We start from the raw sequence: 18,463 nt of genomic DNA, 5'->3' as shown, positions 1-18,463 counted from the left end.
AACAATGAACAGATGTTGCCAGCTCAAAGATGGAGAGAAACGCAAACGAGAAGTGCGAAACTCACGCTGATGGGCAGGAAGCGCATCTGCCCGTGCAGTAAGGTGTTGAAGTTGTCTAAGGTGAGGGGAGAACCATCCGCCCACTTCCAGTCCGGCCTGCTATGTTGACGCCTCAGTCCGATCCAAAGTTTACGGGGTAAATGACCGAGCAGCAGCGACAAGATGAAATCTGTTTAGGTGGGGGGGGGGGGGGGGGACATGTGAATAAACGAAAGTAAAACCGGCCAAAAGATTATGAGGAGAACAGCTCTGAAGGATGTGAAAGGGGCGGGATCATGATGTCAGGAGTGACTGACGAGGGTGAGGGCTGGGGCAGTACTCTCACCCTGCTCGGCCTGGCTGGAGATGACAGGCAGGGTTCCCCGCAGTTTCTGGCAGAGTTCGCTGGCTTTTTCAAATGACAGATACTTCGGCTGCAACACTGTGTAGCACTGCGGGCGGGGGAGGGGAAAGCTTTATTTAAATTATTTATTTTGAACGTTCTTTCTTTAAAGTCATACTTTCCCACTATACTATCATGTATGATCACCTCATGTGCTGATCGAGAACTACAATAAAACTGTACCTATATTATCTCTTGTGAAAATGCAAATAACTGTAAACACCCAGAGTAATCTGAGGATTAACAGTCTTGTTACATTAGCCAGCTGAGAGAAACAGTATTTGTTATCTTCTTGAACAGGATCTTCTATTAAATTATTCTGCAGTGTAAACCCATACTGACTTAATTATTATTTTACCATGGGTGTACTGTGCTAATAATGAGGCAGTTCCTTGGTAGTTCACTTGGACTGGAACATTTATATTTTCTAGAGGGTGGCTAGGGGGGTCAATCCATCCATCCAATCATTTTTTAACCGCTTAGTTCAGATCAGGGTCACGGTGGCAACAGGGCAAGCAGAGCACCCCAGACATCCCTCTCCTCAGCTACTTCCTCCAACTCATCCCGGTGGATCCCAAGGCAATCCCAGGCCAGCCAGTAGATATAATCCCTCCGGCGTGTCCTAGGTCTGCCCCTGGGTCTCCTCCCAGATGGCCATGTCCGAAACACCTCCAAAGGGAGGCGCCCAGGATGCCCAGACAACCTCACCTGACTCTTCTCAATGCGGAGAAGCAGTGGCCCTACTCTGAAGAGAGTAAGCCCTGCCACCCTGCTTGTATTCGCGACCTCACTCTTTCGATCACTACCCATAGTGACCATAGACCATAGGTGAGAGTAGCTCCTTCTTCACCACCACCATCCGATACACAGTAGGGGGGTCAAATATTTGAATATTGCTTCTTAACAGACATGACCTATATGACACCCATACCTCAGACCTGTCCATTATTATTATATATGGAAAACAAACACAAAAACAAGTGAGGGCTGAAGTGAAGTAGAGGGCCTGCTGTTGAGTAGGTAAGACCACTGCCGTCCTGCTGCTAACCTTGTCTCTGAAGGCCACGGAATCATTCCCACAGGGCAGGCCTCCAGGGTGCGGCTCCAGTGGGTTCCTCTCCACAGAGGTGGTGTTGACTTTCTCACACACAAATGGCAAGGCCCGGTCACAGCTGTATTCTCGCTCTGTGGAAAACGTGTCAAAACGAGCGCAGTGAAATCCCCCCTCCACCTTTAAAACCCGTTGCAAAATGCAAGGCTCTTTGAATGAATGGGAGTTTCACGAGAGTTTTCAGGACATACAAAATGTTCTAAATGTGCCTCAGCGGAATAAGAAACGTGCAGATGCTCGCTTACCAGGAATTGAGGAATCTGGATTCAAGGAAGAACATCTGCCATGGAATGTTGAATAGTGGTGGAGTATTGGGTGGAATCTGAAGGAGGCAAAACATGTGAATGCATTTTCACTCACATTTCAGACATGTACATTGGGTCACGTAAAATTATAAGTGTTCTAAGGCCTCCGAACAGTAATGTTCAACGGCACACATAACATAGGTAAAAGTAACCAATAATCAAAAAATAACCTGCAGCACTGAAAAATGACAGTGAGAGGAAATTGAACAACTGAAACGTACAGTATGACTAGTTGCTGAATAGTTTTTGGCTGGACCACAACAGCAGGGCCAGCCCTACAAACGCAAATGTCTGTGACTGAGTGAGTGATGAGGTTACACCATTGGTCGGCCGAGTTATGAAGTCGCACATTGGTTGGCCGGTCCAGCCATATACTAGGTTTTGACCCGGTCTTGTTTTTTTTTAAGCAAAAAGTCCAACAGCATTTGCAGTAGCCTACACCTGCCAATTAGTGTAAGCTTTGATAAGTGACTCACGGCATGGGAAAAGACAGCCCAGATTCCAAAATCTCCACCCACCAGCTCAGTCTTTCCCCGGAAAGCTGAAAAAACATTGGACTGGTTATCTGCAAGTCACAACACATTGTCAGACTCGCTTCAATAAAACAGTTGCCTGTTATGAAATGTGGTAGATTGTAAGGAAGTACTTTCTCAAAACTGATTATTAATTATCTCTCAGTGAGTGCTTTTATTAGTGATTTAAAAAGTTGTTAAACGTTTATCAAGCCTATTCAATGTACACTCAAAAAAAATACTGACAATTTTAAAAACACATTTTGGCCCCTCACATTCTACACAATGCAACATTGTCTTAAGGAGAATGGGACACTCAGTCCTGGTTTTGTATTTTTTGCTTTATTCAGACAGGTAGAAAAAGGATAGGATATCTCTGTGATGTAATGTTTTAAGTTGTGTAAGGATTGGTCTGTGATGGAATCTTTAAGTTGTTACAATAGCTCTGTGATGTAACGTTTTAAGTTGTGTAAGGATAACTCTGTGATGTACCTGTTGAAGTTGTGTTAGGATTAATCTGTGATGGAATTTTTAAGTTGTTAGGATAGCTTTGTGATGTACCTTTTTAAGTTGTGATAGGATAACTCCAACTTGATTCATGGTCTGTGGTGTTGCCAATGTGCTGCTATTACCTGAGCAGTACAGGCCAGCTTCGTCATACGAGAGCTGGGGGTCACTCACAAACCAGAATTCTTTTCCATCAACGAATATTGATGACTCATGGTGCCCACCTAACAAAAACAAACACCCATGTATACACACACACATACACACACACACACAAATGATGCTAAGTTCTTGCAACGCTCATCTCAGATATAACAAACGCAGTGTCTACAATTTATTTCGGTATGTTCAACCAAGTGTGCCATGCTTTAACATTAATTAGGATTAGCCTACAACACCACCAGAATGCTCCCAAAGGTTACCATGGAAAATGTATAGTTTAAATGACTGCAGAACTGCAGCTTGTAGGTATGCGGATTTTCTGCAATGTTTAAATAATGGAGACTGTTTTAATAACTTGATACGCTAGTTTAAAATAAGTGAATCATACAGTTAAAGATACATACAAAAAAACACTAAATTGTTTAGAAAATGCACACAAATCAGTGCATGATAGTTTACAATTGGAAAGTTTGGCTTGTGTAGCTTAAACTGGAGAAGGAAATGTATTATGACTATAATAATAATAATAACAACAATAATAATAATAATAATAATTATTATTATTATTATTATTATCATTATTATTATTATTATAACAAATTCTCAGCAATGAACAGGGCAGGGAAATGTTTCATTTATGGCAAAAAGTGTAAATGGCCCTTCAGTGGAGGACACAGTCTACCAGAGGGCACAGGAAATGTACTTTGGAAATGTACTTTTCTAGAGAAGTTGGGGTTGTGCAGTATTGTAAATAGCTGTATTACTGTTATGAACCTCTAAATAACATTGTGTGTGTAATATAAATGTTCTATTTACAACATTGCCATGTAGTTTGTCATTCACAGGTGAAAACCCCCCTTGTAAGCTGCAGCAGAACGAGTTGAGCACAGTGGCCAGTACTTCCAGTGGGAAACCCTGTGGGCCACCGAATAAGCAAGCGCAGCACTTACCCGGGTTATACCATGCAGGAGTACGTGGCGTCTTTCCTGATGACAGAAAGAAAGTAAACATCATATCATAAAAACAATCATCAGGCCAAGCTTCACAGCAGCTTCATTTCAAATGAATTCAGCTTAAACCACTGTGGAGATATCTGACGGTGGCTTGTGTCAAAGTGTGGTCCTGTCCATTTTTAGAACAAGGATCCTACGGACAGAAAAGTTGAGCACTCTCATCTCAGTGCCCTGGAGAGCTGAAGGATGTTTTCACACTTGGTTCTTTTTGGCCATTTAAGTGGACTCAGACTGATGACTGACGCAGTTTTCCTGTGTGTGTTCATACTTTAGTGTGAACACACAAAACAAAGTCAGACCCCTCTGAAAATAACTGAATTCAGACCACCTCAGCACGGATCATCTGTGGTTCTTTTTGAGGCCAGAGGCCACTTTGAGTTTTTCTGTATACTTTACTACCTCTAGACTTTCCGTACATTGATTCTACGTAGCTGTACTGACTTTTGAGCACACCCAGCTAAAAATAAACAGCAGAACGGCTGCTGGTGTTTGAGGGATTGTGTGTTAACTTCCGACATCAGTTTCCTCTACATGTAGCACAACCAAGTGATAAAAACATCTGCAGAGGCCATGCTGAAGTAAGCGGTAAACAAGCACACATTAATGTCAAATAGATTAAAATTGACAGCAATTTTCATGTCATAACGATGCAAATGTCTACCGATTTTTAGGTACATATTCGCTTAGGACATAAAATAATACGCATTTCAATCTATTTTTCCATTAAAGAATACTTGCGTACCCCTTATGTAAACCTCTGCCCATAATCCACGCTACAGCAGTGGGGTCTGAGTTCTAAAGCAGCTGCTGTGTGAACAACAAACGGACTGAGACCTCATCAGTGCTTAGGTGTACCAGAAGACTATCACTCATCAAAAAATCGGTGAATAAATGTTTTCCTACTTCAGTCCAGAGAGACAGTATTTCTTCAGTCTACACCACACGTTTTTACTATAATACACAATTGATTTTTTCGCTGTACTAGATGCGTGGCTCTTAACTTTGAATATGGCTTCTAATTTCACAACTGCAGAGTGGAAAAAGACTCATACAGTAAGACGATGAAAATGCCTTAAAAGAACAGACACTGAAAATGTACACTCCTGGGCAAAAAAAATGGGCCAAGCCCAAAATGGCAAAAAATTAAGCTTTTAATGGTCTTAACAACAAATCATTGGTCAGAAAATTCGCAAGAATTTAAAAAATGCACTCCTGAGACCTTCTACGCCACCATTTGCTCATTTACTTTTGCTGCAGTGAACTGCTTGGGGAAAAGCTAGAAATGGGGAAATTCACTTATACGATAGACAAATCAACATAATGTCAAATAAATAGTCATTTTTTGTATTTGGTTGCATATCGCTTGCATGCCATGACTTCCTGATGTCTGTGACCTATCAAAATCATCACTTAAGGCCATTTGCTGGCTAAATGGCCTTAAGTCATCAAGGGTCCAAGGCATCAAATGAGCCTCAAACCACCGTGCTGCTGCCAGATATGCAGTAGATACTACAAGCATTGTTTCTCCTGATTAATTTTCCTGTTGAACTTAATGGAAAAAATATTCAGGAGAAACAATGCTTGTATCTACTGCATATATGGCAGCAGCATGGTGGTTTGAGGCTCATTTGATACCTTGGACCCTTAACCAACAGATGTGTTCCATACTGTATCAGCATAATTTACAGCTGAATCTAGTCCCACCCCCCCATTTCGCATGGAGACCCATTAAAATGCAAAGAGTTTTTGTATCGCTTGTAGGACAACCTGAAGGGTCGGGGGCGGATGGGTGGGGGGTGAGGGGGTTGTGGTTGTGGATGTGTGGGTGAGTGGGTGTGTGTATGGGGGTTTTCCATCTGCTGGATGAACGTAATATAGTTTTACCCATTAATTTCCTATGGAGGTCATTTTAGACCCGGAACACCACAGGTGTAACAAAGTTGACTAAACCACTCAAAATTCAATGAAAGCGGTGATCAGCAATTTTACATTCAAATGCCTAGTGTGGAGGAAAACATAAGGTCTTGAGGCAATCAGATGAAAAACACAATATTTATGATTTAGGAAAGTTGTAGATCGGTCAGATTTGACCGGAACACAGGAGGAAGGTTAAACTCAGGAAAGGGTCATTTTTGAACCCGAAAGTTAAACTGGCGAAGTGTGTTTGAATCCTGGGGTGAGTCCCTCCATGGGCACCACTGTAGATACTATGATACGATACAAAAAACCCAGCTGTAGATGACAGTAACATGGTCAAGATTCGACTCTGCTGAACATATTAACAGCACCAAGCTTGAGCTCAACATGTCATCCATGTTTTTTTTCTTACCTCGAGGGATCTGGCAGACCCACTCCAGCTGGGCATCACAGTGAAAAGGACTGGCAAAAAACTGCTGCAGCGAATGACCCCGGAGCAAAAGGATGAAAGACAAATAGGACCTCCTCATTGTCTGTTTCAAAAGAAAAGAAGAACAAGCTTTAGAACACTTGATAAAGAATCCAAAGCCAGACAGCTGAAATGTAACACACTGTTGATACTGAAAATTAACGTACATGAATTCTTATATCTTGGTGAGTGTCTGTCTGTGCAGAAAATATTTGTAGTTTGCCAAGCTAGAGGGTTGTCTTGTAGAAAAAGCTCTGAATGACCAAACATTTCCCTTAACTCGATTGAGATAAGACTGAGATATTGCTAGTAGGCCCCAAATCACTGGAAGATTAATTCATTCATTTTTTATTTCTTTAGATGGTGAGGGGATGTGTTCCTGTTTGCTGTCATAGCTAATGTGGTCCTTGGAGTCCCTATTCACTCAGATCTGACAGTTCAGGCCCACATGAATAATATCACAATAGAGTCCCTTTTTCACCTCAGGAATATTGTTTATCCTTTTATAACCTCTCGGCTGGATTATTTTATAACGCCTTACTATCTGGTTGCACAAATATGACCTTGAAAAGCATCCAACTGATACAGGATGTGGCTGCTACTAACAAGAAGCAAGCTATATGTGAACACACCCGACTGGAGGTTGCTTTTCCTCTTCGTATGTTAAATTTAGAGCTGACTATAACACTCTTCTCTTAACTCATAAGGTTTAACATGGTCTTGCTCCACACTATCTTAGTGGATTACTTGTCCTTTACTCTCCACCTGTTACTTTGTTCAGAAGGTGCTGGCCAATTGAAAGATCCAGTAATAACTAAAATTAGAATGGGAGACAGGAACCTTTTACTACAGAGCCCCTGTTTTATGAAATAATTTCCCTTATGCATGTTTGAGCTTCAGACAGACTCTGCTAAGTTTAAGTGTTTTTGGAAATATATTATTCCACAAGGTATACCAAACGCATTGATAAGATTTCGTAAAAGAAAAAAAAACCAAAGCATTGTTTTAAAAACATATCCAGTGAGGTTCTCTTCCTTCGGGCTGAACAGGCCATTTCAGAAGGTTGCTGCACGTTGTTTTTCACATGCTCAACCTTGATTGGTTATCAGACCGGAAATGTATGTCTGTCCAGGATCACGCTCATAGTCACGCACACCCCCTTTCTTCAAACCTTTTCGACATTCTGCTACCGCATAGCACCCTGGGGCTTTCCCATATTACACTCAGGCCTCGACATGTACAGTATTTAAAGAGTAATTGCCCTCACTGTTTCAGTCTGGCTTCGCCACTTCACAATTCTGAAAAATGCATCTTGGGGTGGGTGTGTCCTTCTCATTTGCATAAAGTATTCCATATGCAAATAATTTGTAAAGTGTAGGCTCATGAAACTTGGATCAAACTGTCAAATGAGGCGTTTCAGATCAAATATAAACCAAGATTTAGCAATTATGTAGCCTATTTCTCGCCTCAAATGTTTTCAGAAACATATTTTAGCGGACCGTTTAGGTGGACAGTGAGAGAGTTAATGAACAGGCCACCATGTTTCTCGGGTTTGAGAAGCGTTGCTCCAAAACCAATCTAGCCAATCAGCTGCCATCAGTGTTCCATTGTATTAAAAAGTAAAATTATATTATTTCAGAAATGCTGAAATAAGGGCATGGATTAAAATGTCTAAATATAAAGTAAGCAAACAAACATGGCAACAGATTTATTTTTTTTGTTAAGTGTTGTAGGGTCTAATTACCCTTTAAAAAGTGCTTTTCAAGTTGCCAACCTACTGTAAGAACTCTTCCCTGGGGGTTCTGCCTGTTTTCTGTGCCCTATATTCACAGACATTTCCAACCCTGCCCCTGTCCTGGTTTGAGCCCAAGCCATGATGCAGTCTGGAGGCCCAGATGAATACTCTCTCCCATCTGATCTGCACACTATGAACATTTTTTTCACACTGGGCAGTTCCAGTTTCTCGTAAAATTTCCTCCCACCAGAGTTTTTCACCACTGTTAGATTTTTTTTCTTCATTTTACATCTCTTTTTTATTTAGGGGGTTTCAGGGTCAGTCTAGACTAATTTTTTCTAGTTCCTGTTTCTGAAAAACAATCTTGTTACTGTGTCTCTAAATAAGTTATGCAACTAAAACTGAAATGAACATCATATCATTACTTAGAACCGCTGTGACCTTATTTCACTACTCACCCTGAACAGACACAGTCCAACATTAGTCAGCTACCTAGTTATTCCATCTCAGCAATGTGAAAGATTATAATCGCATGACACTTGGCTGAATACTGAACGTACCAATTACCGTTAAAAGTAATAAATACTTACATAATAATGTTACTAGGTTACTTGTGACACTTATTCTTTGATTTACTATCATGAAAATCCACTGCTTTTGACCTGACCTATTTAACCCTCGCAAAGAGCAGAGCTTCTTTGCACGTGTTCAATCGCTGACCTCAAACAGTGGGGCAAATTTCACCGTAGCATTTGCCATGACTGCAGTGCCAGCTGCGTTGCTGGAGATCACAGAGCTTCAACAACACTCTCTTGGGTCAGCTCTTTCTAAAGTCATGGAAAACGAAGGAAAATGAGACGTGTTATCGAATTTACCTTTAGGGCAACACACTCCCGATTGTATTCGTCATCTTCCTGAAGCTCTCCTGAGAAAATAACAGAGGATACCTGCGACAGAGGAGTCAAGCTGTCAAGCCAGTACAATGACAACACTCTCAAACACCGAGTGCGCTTGCATGAACGCAGCCTTATTTTCCATATCACAGCACACGCTACTTAGTACGAGCATCCAGCACAGCTGAAAATGAAAAACGTACGATCTGAGTACACGCTCGTCAGTTTCCTAAACATGACATAGAAACACAGTCCTGGTCAGAACATTTCACGGACCTCGGGCCGAGCGATAGAGAACGCGCTGGCGTTAGTTTGTTTGCCGTTGTTGGCCGCGAGTCTTTCGGCGGTACTCACGGGTCTTCCGTCACTCCACTCCCAGGCGTTCCCCGATGCCGGGTTTCTGCGGTTCAGGCCGATCCAGAAGTACCGGTCATTACTGTGGGAGATCGGAAGCAAACAGCACTTGCACATCACTGACGGTGCCACCAGAGGGGGGAGGTGCATTGTAATGCTATGTTGCACATGTACAGGATGATCTGAATGCTTTCTAGGGCCATCCATGTGTTCAAGCTCTAAGGGGTTTTCAAGGTTTCAAGGTTTTCATTTAGCCAAATGAAAACCTTGAAAGAAAGTAAAAATGAATTGTTTTTCCTAGAGGCTCAATCAAGCTTCAGCCTGACATCGGAGCTGGCTTAAATCTGAGACCGTTGCATTTTAGATTTATGGACAATTTCCTTCCCTATCAATGTTAGTTAATCTGGTGTTTAGTCATAGTCAATACTCCTGTTCAAACACAGAATCATTTAATATAGAATTACAGGTATAGGTTATGAAAATTTACTGAATGTGTAACAAAACTATTATATAAGTATTTTTAGTTAGTCTGTTAGCAACAGTGAATGAATTCTAGCTCAAATGAAGATACCTCAAACTTTCCCTGAGCTCTACTTCAAGTAATAACTCATTCCAGCCAGAAACTTTTTTTTCCCAAGCTCTTATTTTTTAAAGCACACATTTGAGGTGTGACTCATTTTGCTGCTAACCGCAACATTTAAAAATTATTTGTATTGCGGTTCAACCGGTTTTATTCCCGAGTGCAAGCAACTCTCACAGAGGTGTTTTCAAAACAGGAAATTGCTTTTGGCAGTAGAACACATCTAAGGTGTCACAGGGACAATGTAACGTTGCTGCTACACCAATATGTACCATATTTAGTTTCACCATAACAAGTGAGGTGATCACCGAATATTGAATTCCCTGGGTATTTCTAAATTACAAAGAGACAAGATCTCACCTGAACAGAACTGAAACTAAACTGAAATGTTAAGAATGTTACATTCTTGAAATACTGTTGGCAATGATAACACCATATACCAGACTACTGGACTAAATATCCTTGTAACAGATGCTTCCTTTTTCTTTAGCTGATTGTTACTTTGGGATGGCAAACTGACCTGAGCAGGAGTTTACTTTTATCGAGTACTCAAACTAAGACAATAGCAACTGTAAATGAAAAAGTGTTTGTGTATAAGGTGTACTAAACCTGCTATCATACACACTCTTATGAAAAATTCAGACTAGGACAATATAATCTGGACTGAGCTCCTTAAGTGAAACTGAAATCAACATCCACCTCCAAAGGAACGTTTGGGGAATCCCACTTCTTATAATCTGACCATGGGAAGTTAATAGACAGACAGACTAACATAGCTATAGTCTGCAGCAGGGTACCACGTTAGCCAGTTATTATTGGTTTCCTCAAGCCAAAGGTGAAGTTACAGAAAGCACTGTGACTGCAGCAGCGCTGAACAGCCTGTCAGAGGTCTGCCGAAGATCTGGCGCACAGATGGCGAACAGAACTGCAGAGGCGTCGCAGAAGGGCCGTCTTACGGAGCGGCCTGCGGTGGGCGTGAGGGTCGGCGGGACGCCGCGGCGACGCCAGAGGGACGCTGGACTGGCTTGAGGCGAGGAGGACGTCTGCGGGAAGCACGAGTGCGGGTAAGGGGAGACGCGGCAGCCGCCGCCATACGGGAGAATGCCGATGGTAACCTTGTGCTAGGTTGCGCCAAAAATAATCTGAGCGGGCCGGGTCGAGCGACTGGTGGGAGGATCGGGAAAACTGAGGAAGCACACGGACATTCTTCTACGGAATGTGAACTGATAGGAGCGGGTGGACCTGTCTGCCGGACTTATGGGCATTCACAAGGTGCCAGCCCGACCCGGAAGGCCCGTGGGACTGTGTGCTGGTTTGTCTGTTACGGACACTGGCCGTGTACGAGCCCAAGGCCTACTCTGCACTCCTTTCCAAACTCAAAAAAATACAAGCATGAAGCGCCTTCAGACATTCCTGTGAAGCGATAATTAACAGTCGCTCCCTGTAAACCGTCAGCGAGGCGTGAGCTGAGCTATCAAAACACATGACAGACCGCGAGTGCCAAACAAGAAGCAATGCAGCTCTACTGGAAATACTAGGTCCCATTTCTTTCCGCATTGGCATGAGTAAGTGGCCATGTCACAGTCTATTCTAGCCCTGTTAATACAGACAGTGTTGGGGGGGTTGGGGGGGGGGTGGTGTTGGGCATGGCAGGTGTGACCTGATGGAGCCCCTCAGGATGGTGTGCAGGGCTTCCATCTCGTCCTGGTTGCTGAGGCCGGGCAGGTGACCCCCCAGGGCCTCGCAGAACCGCTCCGCCTCCTCCCACGACCGCTGGCGACTCAGCCTCTCAGCATGGAACACCTGCCGGACACATCATCATCATCATCATCATCGCCGCCGCCGCCGCGGGGGGATTACACCGCGCTTCGCCACGCCGTCTGGTTTATTCAGAGCCGCGTAGGGGCCGCCGGCTGAACCGCAGTGCAGGCAACGCGGCGGCCTCAGTCTCAACAACATGTAGAATGTGAACAAATGTGAACAGACTGTGCAGACTTTATCAGGGAAACATTACACACTGTGAAAAAGAGGATGTAACTATCAGACACCCGAAGCTCTTCACTTGCTGACATTCCTCTTCAAACCCATCAACCCAAACCGAGCCACTGCAGACAAAAGACTTTACAGACAAGAAACATTTTTCGCCCGTTCCCTTCTCGCCCTAGTGCGTTTACATAAGCGCTAGCCGCTTGACTCTAAATATTGACAAGTTCGGCCGGGTCGGCCTCACCTTGTAGCAGTAGCGAAGGCCCTGTTTAGACTCCCAGCCGGCAGGGCAGGGCAGACTGGGGTCGGGCTCAGGGTCGGGAGCCACGTGAGGGCCGACCTCCTTCTTGCACACGGAGCCGGCGCTAAACAGAGAGCAGCTCTGCAGCTGCCACTGGCCCAGGAGCTTCCCGCTGGACATCACAGCACACTGCCCAAGCCGAGCTGCGAACACATCCAGAGAGCCATCACAAAATGGCCGCACAGAAGCATGGCAGCAGCAGCAGTACAGTGAAGAGGCAAGCTACATTAATGATGACAAAATTCAAAGACATTTGTTTTGAGCATAGCAGTAAAAAAGACTTTTTTTATGATGATTATTTCTCACGTCTCAAATTATAATAGCAATTGTTTCATGTTTTTTAAAAAAATGTTTTATTTTCCTCTTTCAAAAGTATCAGCCTGAGGCTGATTCAACTTATCCAAAAATCAAGAAGTTCAGAAGTCTAATTTATCGACCTGGCTTTTGTGTTGAATTTTGAAATTGAGTGCCCTACCCGGCTCGTCCTTAGCCCAGTTGGAAAAGGTTAGCCTTTCGTTTGGGCCATCTTTGTTGCTCCACTGATACTCTCCGGTGCTGTTAGCGTCCTGTAGCCCCACCCAAAAATACTGGGTCTCACTCTGGCCTCTGATGAGGCTGTTGATGTAAGCCTGCTCAAATCTATGGAGGAAACCACAAGAGTAAACCAACAGACCAAGCAATAAAAGCACAGTAGAGTGTAGACTGTGTCTGTCTTAGTTTTTTTCTGGTGATAGATTACCTGTTCGTTATTGTGAGGTTACACCTGTCCTTGAACAAAACCTTTTTGGCATCCACCTTGTAACATGCACTGCCGTGTCTCCTCCACTCCTTTAAGATAAACAGAGCAGTGATAAGGCATGACTGTGCGAGAAACTGGATTACCAGAAACACAACGAGCCGGCTTGTAAAAGAGCACAATAATATTAAGAGCTTTACAGTGTACGGCTGCTATAGCACTGCTTGATGGAACTGTTGCACGATAGCGCTGTTGCATGCACTGTTTGAACAACAAAGAAAATATAACCAAATCCAAAAAAGCTAAACTGAAGATATTATGCCTCTGCCTCTCCACAATGATTTTGGTGAGCTTGGATTTTTGGTTATTTGGTTTATGGGCTTTTTATAGTCTTTAAATTATTTTCCCTTCCAAAATCTGTCAATGAAATATAATTAAATAAAAACATGGATATTTTGATGCCACACCTTAGAATGATCAGTACATACGTTCACTCAGCCTGCCTCTGACCGCAGTGAGTGTTATAAACGCGAGCTTGTTCAGGCGCAGCTTTGTCTATGCCAGCTGGCAGCACCCAATAAGAGCCATTGTCTGATTCATAATAGACCACATGATGCTTACACCATCGGTGGGGCATCCCGCATTGACGACAGTCTCTGCGTTTTCTCCCTTCTTTTTGCACATGAAAGGCAGCTTATCTTCACATGAGCTGACTCTCCAGAGGAAGAACTGCAAAATAAAGAAACGGGAAGGTTATTTAAACAGTTAAGCCTGTTCCCTTTTCAGACGTTTGTTTACTGAAGTACGAAAGGCAACCACTTCATCTTCACTAGAATATAAACACAGTAAGTGCTATAAAACCAAGTAAGTATCAGCTAAAGGAGAGATGAACATTGTGTGTAAGGCCTTTCTGATAATGCCAGATTGCAGACCTCTCCGTAGTAGGACACGCAGGTGGGCTTGCTTTCGCGGAGGACCCGAGGTTCGTCCCTGCTCCAGTAGGTGAAGGAGACAGGGGATTTGTCAATCCACTGGAAAAGGGGAGGAGCCTCCTCACTCCAAAGACCAGTCCAGATTCCCATCGCTCCATCTGCAGTAACCACACCCACACGTTATCTACATCAGTCTACAATAACCACATTCACATATCACCTACATCGGTCTACAATAACCACTTTCACATACAGTATCACCTACATCGGTCTACAATAACCACATCCACATACAGTATCACCTACATCGGTCTGAAATAACCACATTCACATATCACCTACATCGGTCTGAAATAACCACATCCACATATCACCTACATCGGTCTGAAATAACCACATCCACATATCACCTACATCGGTCTGAAATAACCACATCCACATATCACCTACATCGGTCTGAAATAACCACATCCACATATCACCAAATCAGTCTGAAATAACCACATTTACATACAGTATCACCTACATCGGTCTGAAATAACCACATTTACATACAGTATCACCTACATTGGTCTGAAATAACCACATCCACATATCACCTACATCGGTCTGAAATAACCACATCCACATATCACCAAATCAGTCTGAAATAACCACATTTACATACAGTATCACCTACATCGGTCTGAAATAACCACATTCACATATCACCTACATCGGTCAGAAATAATTTAATTATTTAAGTATTTGTACTGCTGCTTGATTCATTTATGCAAAAACTAAATTTTAATTATCAATACTTCACCATAACAAAACATACTTCTGCACAAAAAAAAACAACACCATGTAATATATTTTGGAAAATTAATAATAATTAATAATTATAATAAACAAATGTGCTGTGCTGTGATAACATATTTAGCAAATATACCCTTCTCACAGAGTAGGTTTTTCCTGATGTTCCCATGGTACTTTCCATGGTATCTCAACCTCAGAAGCCTTCCACAACTGAATTAACTCTAAAGCAATGTGGGTTCTGATGCATTACTTTTAGCACAGGATCCTTCAGCTATTTACTTAAGCTGTGTAATAGACATATTTTGACTGGCAGGTTACACAAGGAGACACTGATACACTTCACTATTTAAGATATATTTTGACTGTCAGGTCAGTGTTATGTCACACAAGGAGACACTGTTAAACAAAGCAACAAAGTGTACTGTATAATCTGAAAGGAACGTAAATGTTGAAGAAAACAGCTTATTTGTTTACATTTTTTGATTGTTTCTTTTGACAAATAAAGCTTTCATAATCTCAAAAAAGAATGGCTTCAAAATCAACGTTCTGAAGGGAATCACCATAAGTCATGACAAGGTAACCCACAACCCCTTGGCAATTTCTGAGAAAACAGGTGAATAGTCATAGTTAGAATAATCAGTAAAATTCTCAATACTGCAACCGGAAAATAACTACTAATTTGAGCAAAGAAAAAACAAAACAACAAAAAAAACATACATCGATCTCAGGAATTCAAACAAAAGTCAAAGCGGGATGAGATCTACAAGCCGTATACGGAAGAGAAACACAGGCATTCTTGTCTTTAAAGGCGCAGTAAAATTTGGCGAAACGAGCAAGAGAGAGCTAGAGAAAAACAAAAAAAAAACATTCCACCCCCTCCCCTCAGCATGCACACGTGGTGCCTGACATTTGAATACTGGACAGAGACGACAACAGAATTTAAAAGTGAAAGTAAGCAGAGAAGTGCAGTGCACTCCAGCTGTTTAGAATACTTCAACCTACAGTTTTCTACTACCCAGCTAGCTTTAGCATTATCTGCAGTATCTCTGATGGCTCTAATCTCTGTAGCTACACCCTGCCTGCACTGACAGCGCTGTGAATGCACAACAGGACTGACAGGCAGTGAGGGAACCCTCCTAGAGAGCTTTCCTGATTGGTTGCTACGATTCAGGCGCTGTAAAATTTGGAGAGGCTGATTTCAGAACCTGGGGCAGTCAGAGAGACTATATATTTTTTTTTAATTTATTGATATCTGTTGGGATGTGAAGGAAATTTAAATAAATATGAACAAAAGTGTTCTAAAACAAAATTACATACTCAACATTTAAATCCATGGAAGTTGTTTTAATTTCCTGATCTGTTGTGGTTAGGATGAAGGGGGAAAGGAGGAGGGGCGTTACCGGTGTGTAAGTCGCTTATCATCGCAATGTCAGCCAGGCTGTGTGTGCTGACCAGCGACCCCTGGCTGCTGCTGCAGTACTTCTGAGCCTCCAATTGGGCTAGCGGCTGGTCCTTCACCAGCTTGTAGCAGAACCCGTTCCACTCACTCCAGCCGTCTTCACATTTCGCAGCCTTAAGTACCCACGGGCCTGCAGGCGGAATGCATCAGACAAACAGTAAATTCATCGGTTAGCTCAGCACCCGTGGTAGCACCGCATGTCCGATGTGATGTGCCACGTCTACGGTTCTGCATTCGGTGCGTCATTGCCCGCTGAAGGTTCTGCCCAAGTGGTGCTCATTGCACGTGGACGCAACAGGGGTGTGACCATGTAATCGCTCAGGTCCCATTCACTGCAGGACATCCTGTCATTTCAATCATGTTTTTGATGTTTTCTGTGATTCGCCATAGAGACGCCTCATATGATAATTTTTCTGAATACTGCACGGATCATTCGTTTGATCAAGCAGTATAAAACAGAGGTCACAAACTAAGGTATGAGGAACCACAGGGGTTCAAAGGAGTTCATGGGGGGGAGATCAGAAGGACAGGAGTTCGAGGACAAAATAAATATTTATACAGCACTAAACAGTTACACGCCAAACTACATATAAATGACTGGGACATGATTCCTTATACTGGTATGCTAAATAGCCAGTGCACTGCACCCTAAATGGGTATTGGATACCGTTATGAAACATTGACCATTTAATTAAAGTAGTAGACTTATGTTTACACCGATTTTGATATACGCCAATTCACGTAATAAAATAAAGGCATTTACATGACAACTTCCACAGTTGGAGTATTGCCTTAATCAGGTTAAGATCATAGTGTGAATGTAAACATAGGCATTTTTGAGTACAGTTGACAGACCTAAGCAGTGACATCATACAGTAAAGAGCGTGTCAGACAGAGACGTACTTGTTGACCCAGGCTGAGTCTGATTCGATGCTTTCTTGCAGATGAATGGTAGTTTCTGGGTGCATGCAGCCTTCTCCCACAAGCCCTTGGTGGTCATCACTGCGCAGTCTGACTCTTTCAGTATCGAAAAGTTTGTCATCCCTGGGAAAGTCCAAAGCATCAACAAAAAACTTTACAGCATGTCTCAGAAGGCGTTTTCCCATTTTCAATCTGAGCTGAATGAAGCCTGTCCTACGAACCACTGCAGAATGAAACATTGAATTATTTATCAAACCTGCAGTTATCAGTGTGTGGATGGGCCCCAGAGCCCGCAATTGGATCTGAATTGTGCCAGTGCCAGTGCCAGGGGTGGCTATAGCAGTCATGCAGGGGGACACATGGTCGCCATAGCATCACATAGAGAGGGAGGGATTCAGCCGGCCGAGATGACTGAGTGTCATTGCTCACCACTGTCCCACACCGGCCAATCGGGCGCCTCACAGCCTGTTTGCTTAAAGCTGCACACAAAACGTCTTCCTCCAGCTCATGTCTGTGTGAGCTTAACCTGCGGACTGCGATGCGAAAAGAGGCGACCCCTTAACATCACGTGTTTCGGACAATGTGCTTGTGTCCACTCATCCGACTTGACGGAAGAGGTTTCAGCAAAGAAGAAGGGGGGAAAACGTATAAAAATGAAAAAATGAACTTATTTAAATATCCCTTGCCTTTTCTCTGCTATTGAATTTGGACTGCTCAGTTGTGCAGGCCTGTTCTCTGACTAAACCTAACACTGACTAACACTGCTTATTTTCACTCTCCTTTCACTCTTCAGTCTACCAGCTGTGCAGTCACCACATTAGTAGAACACGCTGCATGCGCAGCTAATGCAGGCAAACTGCAGGCCCTCATGCAGCAGAAGAACTGCTATTGCTGAATAAAGTGGGGATAGCCCTGCTGTCAGAATACTTCACGGCCTGCCCCTGCCATGACGAGCAATTATGCGTAACCTTATGTGCAAGCCAAGACACCCCTACGACAAATTTGCTGCATACATAAACAACCAAACAAATATGATAACCAGTCTATATGCAGCTGATTCATAAAGATGTCAATGTGGTTGCGTGCTGCAATTTAGAACACAGTCTCTAGATGCATGACCACTTGGGCTGTATTTTTTATTTTGAAAACTGCTTTTTGTGTCCCCCATTTAGAATAAAGAGTTGTGATTGTGATTGTTCCAACGCTGCTGCCTTTTTATCGAAAGGGAGTACTGCACGCAACCGTTTGCTAGCTGCTTCTTTTCACTCTGAAATACACCATGTGAGTGCACTCTCTGTGCCACAGATATGAGCAACGGATGCACCTGGTG

General features: G+C 43.0%; 1 protein-coding gene across 1 annotated transcript in view; it reads right to left on the bottom strand.

Moving 5' to 3' along the window:
• The window catches only part of ly75 (lymphocyte antigen 75), a 40,965-nt gene that overhangs the window by 13,279 nt on the left and 9,223 nt on the right, over positions 1-18,463 (bottom strand). The window contains exons 6-23 of the mRNA XM_064327405.1: positions 17,116-17,256; positions 16,154-16,342; positions 13,956-14,113; positions 13,645-13,752; positions 13,027-13,115; positions 12,763-12,926; positions 12,231-12,430; positions 11,661-11,803; positions 9,421-9,502; positions 9,049-9,120; positions 6,382-6,502; positions 3,990-4,025; positions 2,932-3,101; positions 2,335-2,399; positions 1,799-1,875; positions 1,491-1,627; positions 386-491; positions 66-229 (exon numbers count right to left, since the gene is read on the bottom strand). Of these exons, the coding sequence (XP_064183475.1) occupies positions 66-229; positions 386-491; positions 1,491-1,627; positions 1,799-1,875; positions 2,335-2,399; positions 2,932-3,101; positions 3,990-4,025; positions 6,382-6,502; positions 9,049-9,120; positions 9,421-9,502; positions 11,661-11,803; positions 12,231-12,430; positions 12,763-12,926; positions 13,027-13,115; positions 13,645-13,752; positions 13,956-14,113; positions 16,154-16,342; positions 17,116-17,256 (2,222 nt within the window). The remainder of the gene's footprint in view (positions 1-65; positions 230-385; positions 492-1,490; positions 1,628-1,798; positions 1,876-2,334; positions 2,400-2,931; positions 3,102-3,989; positions 4,026-6,381; positions 6,503-9,048; positions 9,121-9,420; positions 9,503-11,660; positions 11,804-12,230; positions 12,431-12,762; positions 12,927-13,026; positions 13,116-13,644; positions 13,753-13,955; positions 14,114-16,153; positions 16,343-17,115; positions 17,257-18,463) is intronic.

The sequence above is a fragment of the Anguilla rostrata genome, chromosome 3 (genome assembly GCF_018555375.3).
Source record: "Anguilla rostrata isolate EN2019 chromosome 3, ASM1855537v3, whole genome shotgun sequence".
Taxonomy (NCBI): Eukaryota; Metazoa; Chordata; class Actinopteri; order Anguilliformes; family Anguillidae; genus Anguilla; species Anguilla rostrata.
Note: the sequence above shows the minus strand (reverse complement) of the source record. Positions and strands in the feature narration are given on the sequence as shown.